The 18213-nt window shown below is 51.8% G+C and overlaps 1 protein-coding gene across 3 annotated transcripts in view; it reads left to right on the top strand.

The window, feature by feature from the left end:
* The window catches only part of RNF40 (ring finger protein 40), a 63975-nt gene that overhangs the window by 43027 nt on the left and 2735 nt on the right, over positions 1 to 18213 (top strand). For all 3 annotated transcript variants that reach the window (XM_090130425.1, XM_090130423.1, XM_090130422.1), the window contains exons 15-18: positions 1539 to 1751; positions 4351 to 4476; positions 10167 to 10307; positions 15881 to 15982. In XM_090130425.1, the coding sequence (XP_089986551.1) occupies positions 1539 to 1751; positions 4351 to 4476; positions 10167 to 10307; positions 15881 to 15982 (582 nt within the window). The remainder of the gene's footprint in view (positions 1 to 1538; positions 1752 to 4350; positions 4477 to 10166; positions 10308 to 15880; positions 15983 to 18213) is intronic.

Raw genomic sequence — 18213 nt, 5'->3', positions numbered from 1 at the left:
GGTGGGCAATTAGTTAGGTGTTAATTAAGGGGTGATTAATGGGGGTAAGGGAACGGGGGGGGGGGGGGGTGGCTGAGGAGAGCACTGAGGGGCTGAAGGGAGGTGGAGGCTGCCATCTTGTCATGGCGGCCGCCTTGTGATGGTGGCCATTTTGTCATGGTGGCCATTTTGTCATGGCGGCCCCCAGGGAGGGGTAATGGAATGGGGGGTGGCTGAGGGGCTGCAGGCCACCAAACAGGTGGGCGGTTAATTAGGCGTTAATTAGCGGGGTGATTAATGGGGGTATGGGAACGGGGGGGGGTGTGTGGCTGAGGGGAGCACTGAGGGGCTCCGGGGGAGGCTCTTCTGATGGCTGCCATCTTGTCATGGCGGCCATCTGGTGATGGCAGCCATCTTGTCATGGCGGCTGTCTTGTGATGGCGGCCATCTTGTGATGGCAGCCGTTTTGTCATGGCGGCCATTTTGTCATGGCGGCCCCCGGGGGGGGTAATGGAATGGGGGGTGGCTGAGGGGCTGCAGGCCACCAAGCAGGTGGGCACTTAATTAGGCGTTAATTAGCGGGGTGATTAATGGGGGTAAGGGAACGGGGGGGGGGTGGGGGTGGCTGAGGAGAGCACTGAGGGGCTGAAGTGAGGTGGAGGCTGCCATCTTGTGATGGCGGCTGTCTTGTGATGGCAGCCATCTTGTGATGGCGGCCGCCTTGTGATGGTGGCCATTTTGTCATTGTGGCCATTTTGTCATGGCGGCCCCCAGGGAGGGGTAATGGAATGGGGGGTGGCTGAGGGGCTGCAGGCCACCAAGCAGGTGGGCAATTAATTAGGCGTTAATTAAGGGGTGATTAATGGGGGTAAGGGAACGGGGGGGGGGGGGTGGCTGAGGAGAGCACTGAGGGGCTGAAGGGAGGTGGAGGCTGCCATCTTGTCATGGCGGCTGTCTTGTGATGGCGGCTGTCTTGTGATGGCGGCCATCTGGTGATGGCAGCCATCTGGTGATGGCGGCCATCTTGTCATGGCGGCTGTCTTGTGATGGCGGCCATTTTGTCATGGTGGCCATTTTGTCATGGCGGCCCCCAGGGGGGGGTAATGGAATGGGGGGTGGCTGAGGGGCGGCAGGCCACCAAGCAGGTGGGCACTTAATTAGGCGTTAATTAGCAGGGTGATTAATGGGGGTACGGGAACGGGGGGGTGGCTGAGGCAAGCGCTGAGGGGCTGCGGGGGGGTGGAGGCTGCCATCTTGTCATGGCGGCTGTCTTGTCATGGCTGCCGTCTTGTCATGGTGGCCATCTTGTCTCAGCAGCCATCTTGTCCTGGTGGCCGTCTTGTCCTGTCAGCCATGTTTTCCTGGATGCCATCTTGTCCTGTCCGCCATCTTGTCCCAGTAGCCATCTTGTCCTGGTGGCCATCTTGTCCCAGTAGCCATCTTTTCCTGGATGCCATCTTGTCCTGCTGACCATCTTGTCCCAGCAGCCATCTTATCCCGGCAGCCATCTTGCTGTGGCGACCATCTTGTCCCAATGGCCTCCTCTTCCCCCTCGGCAGGAGGAAGAGGCCCTGCTGTCGGAGATGGACGTGACAGGTCAAGCCTTCGAGGACATGCAGGAGCAGAACCTGAGGCTGCTGCAGCAGCTGCGGGAGAAGGACGACGCCAACTTCAAGCTGATGTCGGAGCGCATCAAAGCCAACCAGATCCACAAACTGCTGCGCGAGGAGAAGGACGAGCTGGCCGAGCAGGTCCTGGCCCTCAAGGCCCAGGTGGGACGCGGGGTCGTCATAGGGAGGGTGGAGGGGGGATCTGTGGGTTCTGGGGGGAGGCAGAGAAGGACCTGGAATGTGTTGGGGGACCTATAACGTGTTGGGGGACCTAAAACAGATGACTTAGAACGTGTTGAGGGACCTAGAGCGTGTTGGAGGACCTAGAACGTGTTGGGGGACCTTGAACGTGATGGGGGACCTAGAACGTGTTGGGGGACCTAGAACAGATGACTTAGAATGTGTTGGAGGACCTAGAGCGTGTTGGAGGACCAAGAACATGATGGGGGACCTAGAATGTGTTGGAGGATCTAGAACGTGTTGGGGGGTGTAGAACGTGTTAGGGGACCTAAGATATCTTGGGGGACCTAGAACGTGTTGAGGGACCTAGAACATGTTGAAGGATCTAGAATGTGTTGGGGGACTGAAATCATGTTGGGGGATCTTGAATGTGTTGGAGAACCTCGAACGTGTTGGGGAACCCAGAACACGTTGGGGAACCTAAAATATGTTGGGAGACCTGGAATATGCTGTAGCACCTAGAACACATTGTAGGTCACAGAATCACAGAACCATAGAATCACAAAATTGTAGGGGTTGGAAGGGATCTCCAGAGATCATCAATTCCAACCCCCTAGGATGTGTTGTAGGACCTAGAATGCGTTGGGGGACCTGGAACGCTTTGGGGGACCTAGAATACGTTGGGGGGCCCAGAACGTGTTGGAGGGTGTGAAACGTGTTGGGGGACCTAGAACGTGTTGGGGGACCTAGAATGCATTGGGGACCTCAAACTTGGAGGAGGACATGGAGCCTGGAGGGGGGCCTAGAACTTGGAGATGGACGTAGATCCTGGAGAACCTAGAACCCCTAGGAGAACCTGGGACCTGTTGGAGAACCTGGATCCCGTAGAAAAACCTAGATCTGGTAGTAAAACCTAGATCCTGTGGGGGGAACTCGAACCCACAGGAGGACCTAGAAGCCGTAGGAGGACCAAGAATATGCTGGATGATCTAGAACCCATGGGAGGGTGTAGAATCCATGGGGGGATCCAGAGTCTGTAGGAAATCTTGTAAAAGGATCTAGAACCTGTAGGAGGACCTAGATCCCCTTGGAATATTTAAATCCACTAGGAGATCCTGTAGCAGAATCTAGATTCTTAATGGGACCGAGACCCCACGGGAGGACCTAGAACCTGTTGGAAGATTTAGAACCCATGGAAGGATTTAGATTCTGTAGGAGATCCTGCAGCAGAACATAGATTCTGTAGGAGGACCTAGAACCCATGGGAGGGTATGGAACCCATGGGAGGACCTAGGAGATCCTGTAGGAGGACCTAGAACCCCTAGGAAAACCTAGAACCTGCTAGAAAATCTAGAACCCACTGGAGGATCTGGATTCTGTAAGAGATCCTGTAGCCGTATGTAGGTTCTGTAGAAAAATCTAGAGCCTCGTGGAAGGACCTAGAACTTCTAGGAGAAACTAGAACCCGTGGGAAGGTCTAGAACGCTTGGAAAGATCTAGATTCTGTAGGAGATCCTGTAGCAGAACGTAGATCCTGTAGGAAGATCTAGACCCCACAGGACAACCTAGATCCTGTGGCGGGACCTAGAATTTCTAGGGGGACCTAGAGCCCCCATAGGAGGACCTGGATCCCTCATAGGAAGACCTAGAACGTGTGGGAGGATCTAGCTTCTGTAAGAGACCCTGTAGCAGAACGTAGATCCTGTAGGAGGACCTAGATCCTACAGAAGGACTTGTATCTTTTTTGCGGATATCTAGAACCTGTGGGAGGGTTCTACACCCTCCACAGAATGTAGATTCTGTAAGAGATCCTGTAGCAGAACTTAGGTCCTGTAGGAGGACCTAGAACTCCTAGCAGAAACCAGGCCCTGCAGCAGGACCTAGACCTCCCCAAAAGAGCACTTAGAACCCCAAGGAGGACCTAGAACCCCCATAGGAGCACCTAGAACTCTCATAGGAACGGCTAGAAGCCCTAGAAGTGCATAGATAGCAGACCTTGGATCCTACAGGGGAACCTAGAACACCCATAAGAGGACCTAGAACCCCCTAGGAGGACCTAGAACCCCAAGAAGAGCCTGGAACCCCTAGGAGAACCTAGAGCCCCTACAAGAACATAAACTTGGTAGCTGACCCTGGTTCCTACAAGGGAACGTAGACCCCACAGGAGAGTCTAGACCCTCCATAGGAGAACCTAGAACCCCCTAGGAGGACCTAGAACCCCAAGGAGAACCTGGAACCCATAGGAGAACCTAGAATCCCTAGAAGGACACAGACTTGGTAGCAGAGCCTGGATCCTACAAGGGAACGTAGACCCCACAGGAGGATCTAGACCCTCCATAGGAGAACCTAGAACCCCCTAGGGGAACCCAGAACCCCCCCTAGGAGGACCTAGAACCCCAAGAAGAATCTGAAACTCAAAGGAGAACCTAGAATCCCTAGAAGGACACAGACTGGGTAGCAAAGCCAGGATCCTACAAGTGCACGTAGACCCCACAAGAGGATCTAGAGCCCCCATAGGAGAACCTAGAACCCCCTAGGAGAACTTAGAACCCCAGGACACCCCCCCCACACACCCCCCCAGGTGGACGCCCAGCTGCTGGTGGTGCAGAAGCTGGAGGAGAAGGAGCGGGTGCTGCAGGGCAGCCTGGCTGCAGTGGAGAAGGAGCTGGCGCTCAGGTCGCAGGCGCTGGAGCTCAACAAGAGGAAGGTAGGGGGGCAGGGGGGGGGGGCTTGGGGGGTGGGGAGGGGGCCTGGGGGGACTTGGGGGGCACGGGGGGTCTTGGGGGGGGAGAGGGGATTGGGGGAGAATTGGGGGGCAGGTCAGATTTGGGGGTGTAGGGGTGGTGGGGAATTGGGGGCAGGGGGGATTTCGGTGGTGGGGGAGGGGGCACTTGGGGGGCAGGGGGGGCTTAGGGGGTGGGGGGGGCCTGGGGAGACTTGGGGGGCACGGAGGGGTCTTGGGGGGCAGGGGGGACTTGGGGGTGGGGGGGAATTGGGCTCGGGGGACTTGGGGGGCAGGGGGAGGAACTTGGGGGACAGGGGGGGGAATTGGGGGGCAGGTTGGATTTGGGGATCTGGGGGGGTGGGGGGGAAATTAGGGGGGTTTGGGGGGGCAAGGGGGGACTTGGGTGGGTGAGGAATTGGGGGGCGGGGGGGGATTTGGGGGGCACGGGGGGACTGGGGGGAACTTGGGGGGCAGGGGGGAATTGGGGGGCAGGGGGGATTTCGGGGTGTAGGGGGTTGGGGAATTGGGGGCAGGGGGGATTTGGGGGGCAGGGGGGGAACTTGGGTGGCGGGGGGGAATTGGGGGTAGGTCGGATTTGGGGGGCAGGGGGGCAGAACTGGGGGGGTGGGAGGGGAACTGGGGGTCTGGGGGGGGGAGGGGGAATTGGGGGTGGTTGGGGGGGACTTGGGGGGCAGGGGGGATGTGGGTGGGTGAGGAATTGGGGGGCGGGGGGGAACTTGGGGGGTGCGGGGGGGAATTGGGGGGCAGGGGGATTTGGGGGGCAGGGGGGAACTTGGGGGGTGGGGGGGAATTGGGGGGCAGGTCGGATTTGGGGGTCTAGGGGGTGGGGACCCCATAAATCCATGTTAGGACCCCATTGATCCCATAAATCCATGTTGTGAGCCCATTGATCCTATAAACCCATGTTGTGACCCCATAAATCCAAGCTGTGACCCCACAGACCCCATAAACCCACGTTGTGACCCCATAAATCCAAGCTGTGACCCCACAGACCCCATAAACCCATGTTGGGACCCCATAAATCCAAGCTGTGACCCCACAGACCCCATAAACCCATGTTGGGACCCCATAAATCCAAGCTGTGACCCCACAGACCCCATAAACCCACGTTGTGACCCCATAAATCCAAGCTGTGACCCCACAGACCCCATAAACCGACGTTGTGACCCCATAAATCCAAGCTGTGACCCCACAGACCCCATAAACCCATGTTGGCACCCCATAAATCCAAGCTGTGACCCCACAGACCCCATAAACCCACGTTGTGACCCCATAAATCCAAGCTGTGACCCCACAGACCCCATAAACCCATGTTGGGACCCCACTGACCCCATAAGTCCATGATGGGACCCCATAAATCCATGTTGTGGCCCCATTGATCCCATAAACCCATTTGTGACCCCATAAATCCATGTTGTGATCCTTTAAACCCATGTTGTGACCCCATAAATCCAAGCTGTGACCCCACAGTCCACATAATTCCGTGTTGAGATCCCACAGACCCTATAAGCTCATGTTGCAGCCCCATAAACCCCACTGACCTCATAAATCCACGTTGTGACCCCACAGACCCCATAAGTCCATTGTTGTGACCCCACAGATTTCATAAATCCATATTGAGATCCTACAGACCCTATAAGCCCGTGTTGTGACACCATGGACCCCATAAGTCCATGATGGGACCCCACGGACCCCATAAGTCCATGATGGGACCCCACAGACCCCATAAACCCATGTTGGGACCCCATAAATCCAAGCTGTGACCCCCCAGACCCCATAAACCCACGTTGTGACCCCATAAATCCAAGCTGTGACCCCACTGACCCCATAAACCCATGTTGGGACCCTATTGACCCCATAAGTCCACGATGGGACCCCATAAATCCATGTTGTGGCCCCATAAATCCAAGCTGTGACCCCACAGACCTCATAAACCCACGTTGGGACCCCATAAGTCCATGTTGTGACCCCATAAATCCAAGCTGTGACCCCACAGACCCCATAAACCCACGTTGTGACCCCATAAGTCCATGTTGTGACCCCATTGATCCCATAAATCCATTTGTGACCCCATAAATCCAAGCTGTGACCCTACAGACCCCATAAACCCATGTTAGGACCCCACAGACCCTATAAGTCCACGTTGTGACCCTATAAACCCACGTTGTGGCCCCATAAATCCAAGCTGTGACCCCACAGACCTCATAAACCCATGTTGTGACCCCACAGACCCTATAAGTCCACGTTGTGACCCCATAACCCACGTTGTGACCCCATAAATCCAAGCTGTGACCCCCCAGACCCCATAAACCCACGTTGTGACCCCACAAATCCAAGCTGTGACCCCCCAGACCCCATAAATCCATGTTGGGACCCCACTGATCCCATAAGTCCATGATGGGACCCCATAAATCCATGTTGTGGCCCCATTGATCCCATAAACCCATTTGTGACCCCATAAATCCATGTTGTGACCCCATTGATCCCATAAATCCATTTGTGACCCCATAAATCCAAGCTGTGACCCCCCCAGACCCCATAAACCCATGTTGGGACCCCATTGACCCCATAAGTCCACATTGTGACCCTGTAAGTCCATGTTGTGACCCCATAAATCCAAGCTGTGACCCCACAGACCCCATAAACCCACGTTGTGACCCCATAAATCCAAGCTGTGACCCCACAGACCCCATAAACCCACATTGGGACCCCATAAGTCCGTGTTGGGACCCCATAAATCCAAGCTGTGACCCCCCAGACCCCATAAACCCATGTTGTGACCCCATAAATCCAAGCTTTGACCTCACTGACCCCATAAACCCATGTTGGGACCCTATTGACCCCATAAGTCCAGGATGGGACCCCATAAATCCATGTTGTGGCCCCATTGATCCCATAAACCCATTTGTGACCCCATAAATTCACGTTGTGACCCCACAGACCCCATAAACCCATGTTGTGACCCCATAAATCCATGTTGTGGCCCCATTGATCCCATAAACCCATTTGTGACCCCATAAATCCACGTTGGGACCCCACAGACCCCATAGATCCACGTTGTGACCCCATAAACCCATTTGTGACCCCATAAATCCAAGCTGTGACCCCACAGACCCCATAAACCCATGTTGGGACCCCATAAATCCAAGCTATGACCCCACTGACCCCATAAACCCATGTTGGGACCCTATTGACCCCATAAGTCCACAATGGGACCCCATAAATCTATGTTGTGGCCCCATAAATCCAAGCTGTGACCCCACTGACCCCATAAACCCACGTTGGGACCCCATAAGTCCATGTTGTGACCCCGTAAATCCAAGCTGTGACCCCACAGACCCCATAAACCCATGTTGTGGCCCCATAAATCCAAGCTGTGACCCCACTGACCCCATAAACCCATGTTGGGACCCCATAAATCCAAGCTATGACCCCACTGACCCCATAAACCCATGTTGGGACCCTATTGACCCCATAAGTCCACAATGGGACCCCATAAATCCATGTTGTGGCCCCATAAATCCAAGCTGTGACCCCACAAACCACATAAGTCCGTGTTGAGATCCCACAGACCCTATAAGCTCATGTTGCGATCCCCATGAACCCCACTGACCCCATAAATTGATGTTGTGACCCCACAGACCCCATAAATCCACGTTGTGACCCCACAGACCCCATAAGTCCATGTTGTGACCCCACAGATTCCATAAATCCATATTGGGACCTCACAAACCCCATAAGTCCATGATGGGACCCCACAGACCCCATAAGTCCATATTGAGATCTCACAGACCCTATAAGCCCGTGTTGCGACACCATGGACCCCACAGACCCCATAAGTCCATGTTGTGACCCCAGTGATCCCATAAGTCCATGTTGTGACCCCATTGACCCCATAAATCCATGTTGGGACCTCACAGACCCCATAAGTCCACGTTGTGACCCCATAAATCCACGTTGTGACCCCACAGACTCCATAAACCCATGATGGGACCCCACAGACCCCATAAAACCATATTGGGACCCCATAAATCCACATTGAGACCCCCCAGACCCCATAAATCCAAGCTGTGACCCCACTGATCCCATAAGCCCATGTTGTGACCCCGTAAATCCAAGCTGTGACTCCACAGACCCCATAAATCCATGATGGGACCCCATAAATCGAAGCTGTGACCCCACAGACCCCATAAACCCATGTTGGGACCCCATAAATCCAAGCTATGACCCCACTGACCCCATAAACCCATGTTGTGACCCCACAAATCCAAGCTGTGACCCCACAGACCCCATAAACCCACGTTGTGACCCCATAAACCCACGTTGTGACCCCATAAATCCAAGCTGTGACCCCACAGACCCCATAAACCCATGTTGGGACCCCATAAATCGAAGCTGTGACCCCACAGACCCCATAAACCCATGTTGGGACCCCACTGACCCCATAAGTCCATGATGGGACCCCATAAATCCATGTTGTGGCCCCATTGATCCCATAAACCCATTTGTGACCCCATAAATCCATGTTGTGACCCCAGTGATCCTTTAAACCCATGTTGTGACCCCATAAATCCAAGCTGTGACCCCACAGACCACATAATTCCGTGTTGAGATCCCACAGACCCTATAAGCTCATGTTACAGCCCCATAAACCCCACTGACCTCATAAATCCACGTTGTGACCCCACAGACCCCATAAATCCACGTTGTGACCCCACAGACCCCATAAGTCCATTGTTGTGACCCCACAGATTCCGTAAATCCATATTGAGATCCCACAGACCCTATAAGCCCGTGTTGTGACACCATGGACCCCATAAGTCCATGATGGGACCCCACAGACCCCATAAACCCATGTTGGGACCCCATAAATCCAAGCTGTGACCCCCCAGACCCCATAAACCCACGTTGTGACCCCATAAATCCAAGCTGTGACCCCACTGACCCCATAAACCCATGTTGGGACCCTATTGACCCCATAAGTCCACGATGGGACCCCATAAATCCATGTTGTGGCCCCATTGATCCCATAAACCCATTTGTGACCCCATAAATCCACGTTGAGACCCCACAGACCCCATAAACCCATGTTGGGACCCCATTGATCCTATAAACCCATGTTGTGGCCCCATAAATCCAAGCTGTGACCCCACAGACCCCATAAACCCACGTTGGGACCCCATAAGTCCATGTTGTGACCCCATAAATCCAAGCTAGGACCCCACAGACCCCATAAACCCACGTTGGGACCCCGTAAGTCCATGTTGTGACCCCATAAATCCAAGCTGTGACCCCACAGACCCCATAAACCCATGTTGTGACCCCACAGACCCCATAAACCCACGTTGGGACCCCATAAGTCCATGTTGTGACCCCATAAATCCAAGCTGTGACCCCACAGACCCCATAAACCGACGTTGCGACCCCATAAATCCAAGCTGTGACCCCACTGACCCCATAAACCCACGCTGTGACCCCATAAACCCCCATTGAACCCAACCCCAGACCCCATCAAACCGTCGGCCATATTGGCCTCTCCCCCTCCCCCCCCACCCCCCCCCACCCTCAGCGCTTTGCCTCCAAGGGCCGTAGCAGGAAGTGTGAGGTGAGCTTCCGGCTGCCCTTTGACCGCTGCCCTTTGACCCCGGAAGGCGGTGGAGGCGGCGCAGCTGGCGGAAGACCTGCGGGCGCAGGGGGAGCACGTGCAGGGCCGGCTGCGGGAGCTGCAGGCCTGCGCCGCCGAGAACCGCGCGGCCAAGGAGAAGGAATCGCTCAGCCTCAAGAGGGCGCAGGTGAGCGCGGCGCCGAGGGGGGTTGTGGGGGATTGTGGGGGGTTGTGGGGGATTATGGGGGGTTATGGGGTTTTTGTGGGGGGTTATGGGGGTTTATGGGGGTTTTATGGGGGTCTATGGGGGGTTATGGGGTTTTATGGGGTATAAAGGGGGTTTATGGGGTTTTATGGGGTTTTTATGGGGTATAAAGGGGGTTTATGGGGTTTTATGGGGGGTTATGGGGTTTTATGGGGTTTTGTAGGGGGTTATGGGGGGTTATAGGGTTTTAGGGGTTTTGTGGGGGGTTATGGGGTTTTATGGGGTTTTATGGGGGGTTATGGGGTTTTGTGGGGGGTTATGGGGTTTTGTGGGGGGTTATGGGGTTTTTAGGGGGTTTTTATGGGGGGGTATGGGGTTTTAGGGGGTTTTTATGGGGTTTTTATGGGGGGTTATGGGGTTTTAGGGGGTTTTTATGGGGTATAAAGGGGGTAATGGGGGGTTATGGGGTTTTTATGGGGGTCTATGGGGGGTTATGGGGTTTTTATGGGGTTTTTATGGGGGTCTGGGGTTTTATGGGGTTTTTTATGGGGTTTTTATGGGGTATAAAGGGGGTTTATGGGGTTTTATGGGGTTTTTATGGGGTATAAAGGGGGTTTATGGGGTTTTTATGGGGTTTTATGGGGTATAAAGGGGGTTTATGGGGTTTTATGGGGGGTTATGGGGTTTTATGGGGTTTTGTAGGGGGTTATGGGGGGTTATGGGGTTATAGGGGTTTTGTGGGGGGTTATGGGGTTTTTATGGGGGGTTATGGGGTTTTGTGGGTTTTGTGGGGGGTTATGGGGTTTTTATGGGGGTTATGGGGTTTTATGGGGGGTTATGGGATTTTAAGGGGGTTTATGGGGTTTTATGGGGTATAAAGGGGGCAATGGGGGGTTATGGGGTTTTGTGGGGGGTTATGGTGGGTTTATGGGGTTTTAGGGGGTTTTTATGGGGTTTTATGGGGTTTTTATGGGGTATGAAGGGGGTAATGGGGGGTTATGGGGTTTTTATGGGGTTTTGTGGGGGGTTATGGGGTTTTGTGGGGTTTTATGGGGGGTTATGGGGTTTTATGGGGTTTTGTGGGGGGTTATGGGGTTTTATGGGGTTTTATGGGGTTTTATGGGGTATAAAGAGGGTTTATGGGGTTTTATGGGGTTTTTATGGGGTATAAAGGGGGTTTATGGGGTTTTATGGGGGGTTATGGGGTTTTATGGGGTTTAGTAGGGGGTTATGGGGGGTTATAGGGTTTTAGGGGTTTTGTGGGGGATTATGGGGTTTTATGGGGTTTTATGGGGGGTTATGGGGGTAATAGGGGGTTATGGGGTTTTGTGGGGGGTTATGGGGTTTTTAGGGGGTTTTTATGGGGGGGTATGGGGTTTTAGGGGGTTTTTATGGGGTTTTTATGGGGGGTTATGGGGTTTTAGGGGGTTTTTATGGGGTATAAAGGGGGTAATGGGGGGTTATGGGGTTTTTATGGGGGTCTACTGGGGGGTTATGGGGTTTTTATGGGGGTCTGTGGGGTTTTATGGGGTTTTTTATGGGGTTTTTATGGGGTATAAAGGGGGTAATGGGGGGTTATGGGGTTTTTATGGGGGTCTATGGGGGGTTATGGGGTTTTTATGGGGTTTTTATGGGGGTCTATGGGGTTTTAGGGGTTTTTTATGGGGTTTTATGGGGTATAAAGGGGGTTTATGGGGTTTTATGGGGTTTTTATGGGGTATAAAGGGGGTTTATGGGGTTTTATGGGGTTTTATGGGGTATAAAGGGGGTTTATGGGGTTTTATGGGGGGTTATGGGGTTTTTATGGGGTTTTGTAGGGGGTTATGGGGGGTTATGGGGTTTTAGGGGTTTTGTGGGGGGTTATGGGGTTTTTATGGGGGATTATGGGGTTTTGTGGGTTTTGTGGGGGATTATGGGGTTTTTATGGGGTCTTATGGGGGGTTATGGGGTTTTGTGGGGGGTTATGGGGTTTTTATGGGGGTTATGGGGTTTTATGGGGGGTTATGGGATTTTAAGGGGGTTTATGGGGTTTTATGGGGTATAAAGGGGGTAATGGGGGGTTATGGGGTTTTGTGGGGGTTATGGGGTTTTGTGGGGTTTTGTGGGGGGTTATGGTGGGTTTATGGGGTTTTAGGGGGTTTTTATGGGGTTTTATTGGGTTTTTATGGGGTATGAAGGGGGTAATGGGGGGTTATGGGGTTTTTATGGGGTTTTGTGGGGGGTTATGGGGTTTTAGGGGGGTTTTATGGGGGTCTATGGGGTTTTATGGGGTATTATGGGGTTTTTATGGGGTATAAAGGGGGTAATGGGGGGTTATGGGATTTTTATGGTGTTTTAAGGAGGGCTATGGGGTTTTATGGGGGGTTATGGGGTTTTTATGGGGTTTTGTGGGGGGTTATGGGGTTTATGTGGGGGGTTATGGGGGGTTATGGGGTTTTATGGGGTTTTTATGGGGTATAAAGGGGGTAATGGAGGGTTATGGGGTTTTAGGGGGGGTTATGGGGGGTTATGGGGTTTTATGGGGGTTTTTATGGGGTTTTATGGGGTATAAAGGGGGTTTATGGGGTTTGTGGGGTTTTATGTGGTTTTATGGGGTATAAAGAGGGTTTATGGGGTTTTATGGGGTTTTTATAGGGTATAAAGGGGGTTTATGGGGTTTTATGGGGGGTTATGGGGTTTTATGGGGGTTATGGGTTTTTTATGGGGTTTTATGGGGGGTTATGGGGGGTGATGGGGTTTTTATGGGGTTTTTATTGGGGGTCTATGGGGTTTTATGGGGTTTTTTATGGGGTTTTATGGTGTATAAAGGGGGTTTATGGGGTTTTATGGGGTTTTTATGGGGTATAAAGGAGGTAATGGGGGGTTATGGGGTTTTTATGGGGGTCTATGGGGGGTTATGGGGTTTTTATGGGGTTTTTATGGGGGTCTATGAGGGGTTATGGGGTTTTAGGGGTTTTGTGGCGGGTTATGGGGTTTTATGGGGTTTTTATGGGGTATAAAGGGGGTAATGGGGGGTTATGGGGTTTTGTGGGGGGTTATGGGGGGTTATGGGGTTTTTAGGGGGTTTTTATGGGGGGTTATGGGGTTTTAGGGGTTTTTTATGGGGTTTTTATGGGGTGTTATGGGGTTTTATGGGCTTTTAAGGGGTATAAAGGGGGTAATGGGGGGTTATGGGGTTTTGTGGGGGTTTTATGGGGTTTTGTGGGGGGTTTTATGGGGGTTTTAGGGGGTTTTTATGGGGGTCTATGGGGTTTTATGGGGTTTTTATGGGGTATAAAGGGGGTAATCGGTGGTTATGGGGTTTTTATGGTGTTTTAAGGAGGGCTATGGGGTTTTATAGGGGGTTATGGGGTTTTGTGGGGGGTTGTGGGGGATTATGGGGGGTTATGGGGTTTTTATGGGGGGTTGTGGGGGTTTATGGGGGTTTTATGGGGTTTTATGGGGGGTTATGGGGTTTTGTGGGGGTTATGGGGGGTTATTGGGGGTTATGGGGTTTTTATGGGGTTTTAAGGGCAGGGGTGGGGTTTTGTGGGGGGCTTATGGGGTTTTATGGGGGGTTATGGGGTTTTAGGGGTTTTGTGTGTGGTTATGGGGTTTTCATGGGGTTTTGTGGGGGGTTATGGGGTTTTGTGGGTTTTGTGGGGGGTTATGGGGTTTTAAGGGGGTTTATGGGGGTTTTATGGGGTATAAAGGGGGTTATGGAGGGCTATGGGGGGTTATGGGGTTTTTATGGGGTTTTATGGGGAGTTATGGGGTTATATGGGGTTTTATGGGGTTTTGTGGGAGGTTATGGGGGGTTATGGTGTTTTTATGGGGTTTTTATGGTGTTTTAGGGGGTTTTAGGGGGTTTTTATGGGGTTTTATGGGGTATAAAGGGGTTTTATGGGGTTTTATGGGGTTTTATGGGGTTTTATGGGGTTTTATGGGGTTTTTATGGGGTATAAAGGGGGTAATGGGGGGTTATGGGGTTTTTATGGTGTTTTAAGGAGTGCTGTGGGGTTTTATGGGGGGTTATGGGGTTTTTATGGGGCTTTGTGGTGGTTTATGGTGTTTTATGGGGTTTTTATGGAGGGTTATGGGGATTTATGGGGTTTTTATGGGGTTTTTATGGGGGGTTATGGGGTTTTATGGGGTTTTTATGGGGTTTTATGGGGTATAAAGGGGGTTTATGGGGTTTTTATGGGGTTTTAAGGGCGGGTATGGGGTTTTGTGGGGGGTTATGGGGTTTGTATGGGGTGTTTATGGGGCTTTTATGGGGGTTATGGGGTTTTGTGGGGTTATGGGGTTTTTATGGGGTTTTAAGGGGGTCATGGGGTTTTATGGGGGGTTGTGGGGTTTTATGGGGGGTTATGGGGTTTTGTGGGGTTTTGTGGGGGTTATGGGGTTTTATGGGGGTTATGGGGTTTTGTGGGGCGTTATGGGGTTTTATGGGGTATAAAGGGGGTTTATGGGGTTTTATGGGGTTTTATGGGGTTTTTATGGGGTATAAAGGGGGTAATGGGGGGTTATGGGGTTTTTATGGGAGGTTATCGGGTTTTTATGGGGTTTTGTGGGGGGTTATGGGGTTTTATGGGGGGTTATGGGGGGTTATGGGGTTTTTATGGGCTTTTCATGGGATTTGTGGGGGTTTTATGGGGTTTTAAGGGGTTCTATGGGGTATAAAGGGGGTTTTAAGGGGGTTTTATGGGGTTTTATGGGGTGGTTATGGGGAGTTGTGGGGTTTTATGGGGGGTTATGGGTTTTTATGGGGTATAAAGGGGGTTTATGGGGTTTTATGGGGTTTATGGGGTTTTATGGGGGGTTATGGGGTTCAATGGGGTATAAAGGGGGCTTATGGGGTTTATGGGGTTTTAGGGGGGGTTATGGGGTTCAATGGGGTATAAAGGGGGCTTATGGGGTTTATGGGGTTTTAGGGGGGGTTATGGGGTTCGATGGGGTATAAAGGGGGTTTATGGGGTTTTAAGGGGCTTTTATGGGGTTTTATGGGGGATTATGGGGTTTTATGGGGGATTATGGGGTTTTAGGAGGGGTTATGGGGTTTTATGGGGTTTCTATGGGTTCTGTGGGGTTCTATGGTCTCTGTGGGATCTCTGGGGTTTCGATGGGGTTTTATGGTGTGTCTATGGGTTCTCCGGGCTCTATGGGGTCTATGGGATTTCTATGGGGTTCTATGGGGTTTCTATGGGTTCTGTGGGGTCTATGGGATTTCTATGGGGTTCTATGGGGTTTCTATGGATTCTGTGGGGTTCTATGGTCTCTGTGGGATCTCTGGGGTTTCGATGGGGTTTTATGGTGTGTCTATGGGTTCTCCGGGCTCTATGGGGTCTATGGGATTTCTATGGGGTTCTATGGGGTTTCTATGGATTCTGTGGGGTTCTATGGTCTCTGTGGGATCTCTGGGGTTTCTATGGGTTCTGTGGGGTCTATGGGATTTCTATGGGGTTCTATGGGGTTTCTATTGGTTCTGTGGGGTCCTATGGTCTCTGTGGGATCTCTGGGGTTTCTATGGGGTGTGTGGGGTCTGATGGGGTCTGTGTGGGGTTTTTATGGGGCAGGAGGAGCTGTCCCGGCTGCGGCGGAAGCTGGAGAAGCAGAGGAAGGTGGAGGTTTATGCAGACGCCGATCAGATCCTACAGGAGGAGATCAAGGAATATAGGGTGAGTTATGGGGTTTTTATGGGGTCTGTGGGGTTACGGGGTTTTTATGGGGTCTTTGAGGGTGGGGGGGTGGTGGGGTGTGTGGGGTTATGGGGTTTTATGGTTTTTTTTTACGGGGTTTGTGGGGTTGTAGGGGGTTTTATGGGGTTTGTGGGGTTTTATGGGGGTTTGTGGGGCTTTATGGGGTTTTGTGGGGTTATGGGGGGTTATGGGGTTTTTATGGGGTTTTATGGGGTATGAAGGGGTTTTATGGGGGTTTATGGGGGTTTTATGGGGTTTATGGGGTTTTATGGGGTTTTATGGACGTTTGTGGGGTTTTATGGGGTTTTATGGGGTTTTGTGGTGTTATGGGGGGTTATGGGTTTTTTGGGGGGTTTTATGGGGTATAAAGGGGTTTTATGGGGTTTTATGGGGGCTTTATGGGGTTTTGGGGGTTTTATGGGGTTTTATGGGGTTTGTGGGGTTGTAGGGGTTTTTATGGGGTATAAAGGGGGTTTATGGGGTTTTAGGGAGTACACATGGGGTTATGGGGTTTTTGTTGGGTTTTATGGGGTTTTTAAGGGGTTTCTATGGTTTCTCTGGGGTTCTATGGGTTCTGTGGAGTCTGTGGGGTTTCTATGGGGTTTTATGGGGTTTCTTCGGGTTCTATGGGGTTTTATGGGTTCTGTGGGGTCTCTGGGGTTTCTATGGGGTTTTATGGGGTTTCTATGGGCTCTGTGGCGTCTATGGGGTTTCTATGGGTTCTCTGGGGTTGTATGGGGTCTCTGGGGTCTATGGGGTTTATGGGGTTTCTGTGGGGTTTCTATGGGTTCTGTGGGGTTGTATGGGCTCTGTGGGGTTTTATGGGGTCTGTGGGGTTATGGGGTTTTTATGGGGTCTGTGAGGGTTTTGGGTTGGTGGGGTGTGTGGGGTTATGGGGTTGTGGGGTTATGGGGGTTGTGGGGTTTCTATGGGGTCTTTGCGGTCATGGGGTTTCTATGGGGTTATGGGATTGTGGGGCTTCTATGGGGTTGTGGGATTGTGGGATTTTAGGGTCTATGGGATCTGTGGGATTATGGGGTTTCTATGGGGTTTTGAGGTTTCTATGGGGTTATAGGGTTGTGGGGATTGGGGTTTGTGGGGTTGTGGGAAAATTGAGGAGACGTTGGGGGAAAGTGGGGGGAAATTGGGGGAAAATCAGGGGAAAATGGGAAAACTGAGGGAAGGGAGGGGAAATGGAGGGGAAATCAGGGGAAAATTGGGAAAATTGAGGAAATTGAGAGGAAATTGAGGGGAAATCTGAGGAAATTGGGAACAGTGGAGGAAATTGAGGGGAGATTGGGGGAAAATCAGAGGAAATTGGGGAAATGGAGGAAATTGAGGGGAGATCAGGGAAAATTGGGGACAGTGGAGGAAATTGAGGGAAAATGGGTGGGAAATTAAGGAAAATTGGGGGAAATTGAGGAAATTGAGGGGAAATCGGGGGAAATTGGGAAAACTGAGGAAATTGAGGGGAAATTGAGGGAAAATCCGGGGAAAATTGAGGGAGAATTGATGGGAAATTGAGGGAAAATCAGGGGAAACTGGGGACAGTGGAGGAAATTGAGGGAAAATTGGTGGGAAATTAGGGAAAATTAGGGGAAGTTGACGGGAAATCAGAGGAAATTGCGAAAAATTGAGGAAATTGAGGGGAAATTGATAGAAATTAAGGGAAAACCAGGCAAAATTGGGGGAAATTGAGAGGGAATTGAAAGGAGGTTGGGGGAAAATTAGGGGAAATTGGGAAAATTGAGGAAATTGATGGGAAATTAGGGGAGAATGGGGGAAAATCAGAGGAAATTGGGGAAATGGAGGAAATTGAGGGGAAATCAGGGGAAATTGGGAAAACTGAGGAAATTGATGGGAAATTGATAGAAATTTGAGAGGGAATTGAGAAGAGGTTGGGGGAAAATCAGGGGGATTTGGGACAATTGAGGAAATTGAGGGGAAATTGAGGGAAAATCAGGGAAAAACTGCGGACAGTGGAGGAAACTGAGGGGAAATTGAGGGGAAATCAGGAAAACTGAGGAAATTGATAGAAATTGAGGGAAAATCAGGGGAAAATTGAGGGAGAATTGATGGGAAATTGAGGGAAAATCAGGGGAAATTGGAGACAGTGGAGGAAATTGAGGGGAAATTGAGGGGAAATTGGGGAAAATTGAGGAAATTGATGGGAAATTGGGGGAAATCAGGGGAAATAGAGGAGAAATGAG

This window comes from Phasianus colchicus, chromosome 40, assembly GCF_987193195.1.
Source record: "Phasianus colchicus chromosome 40, bPhaCol1.hap1.1, whole genome shotgun sequence".
NCBI lineage: Eukaryota > Metazoa > Chordata > Aves > Galliformes > Phasianidae > Phasianus > Phasianus colchicus.
The sequence above is the reverse complement of the archived record's forward strand: the minus strand, read 5'-3'. Positions and strand labels throughout refer to the sequence as shown.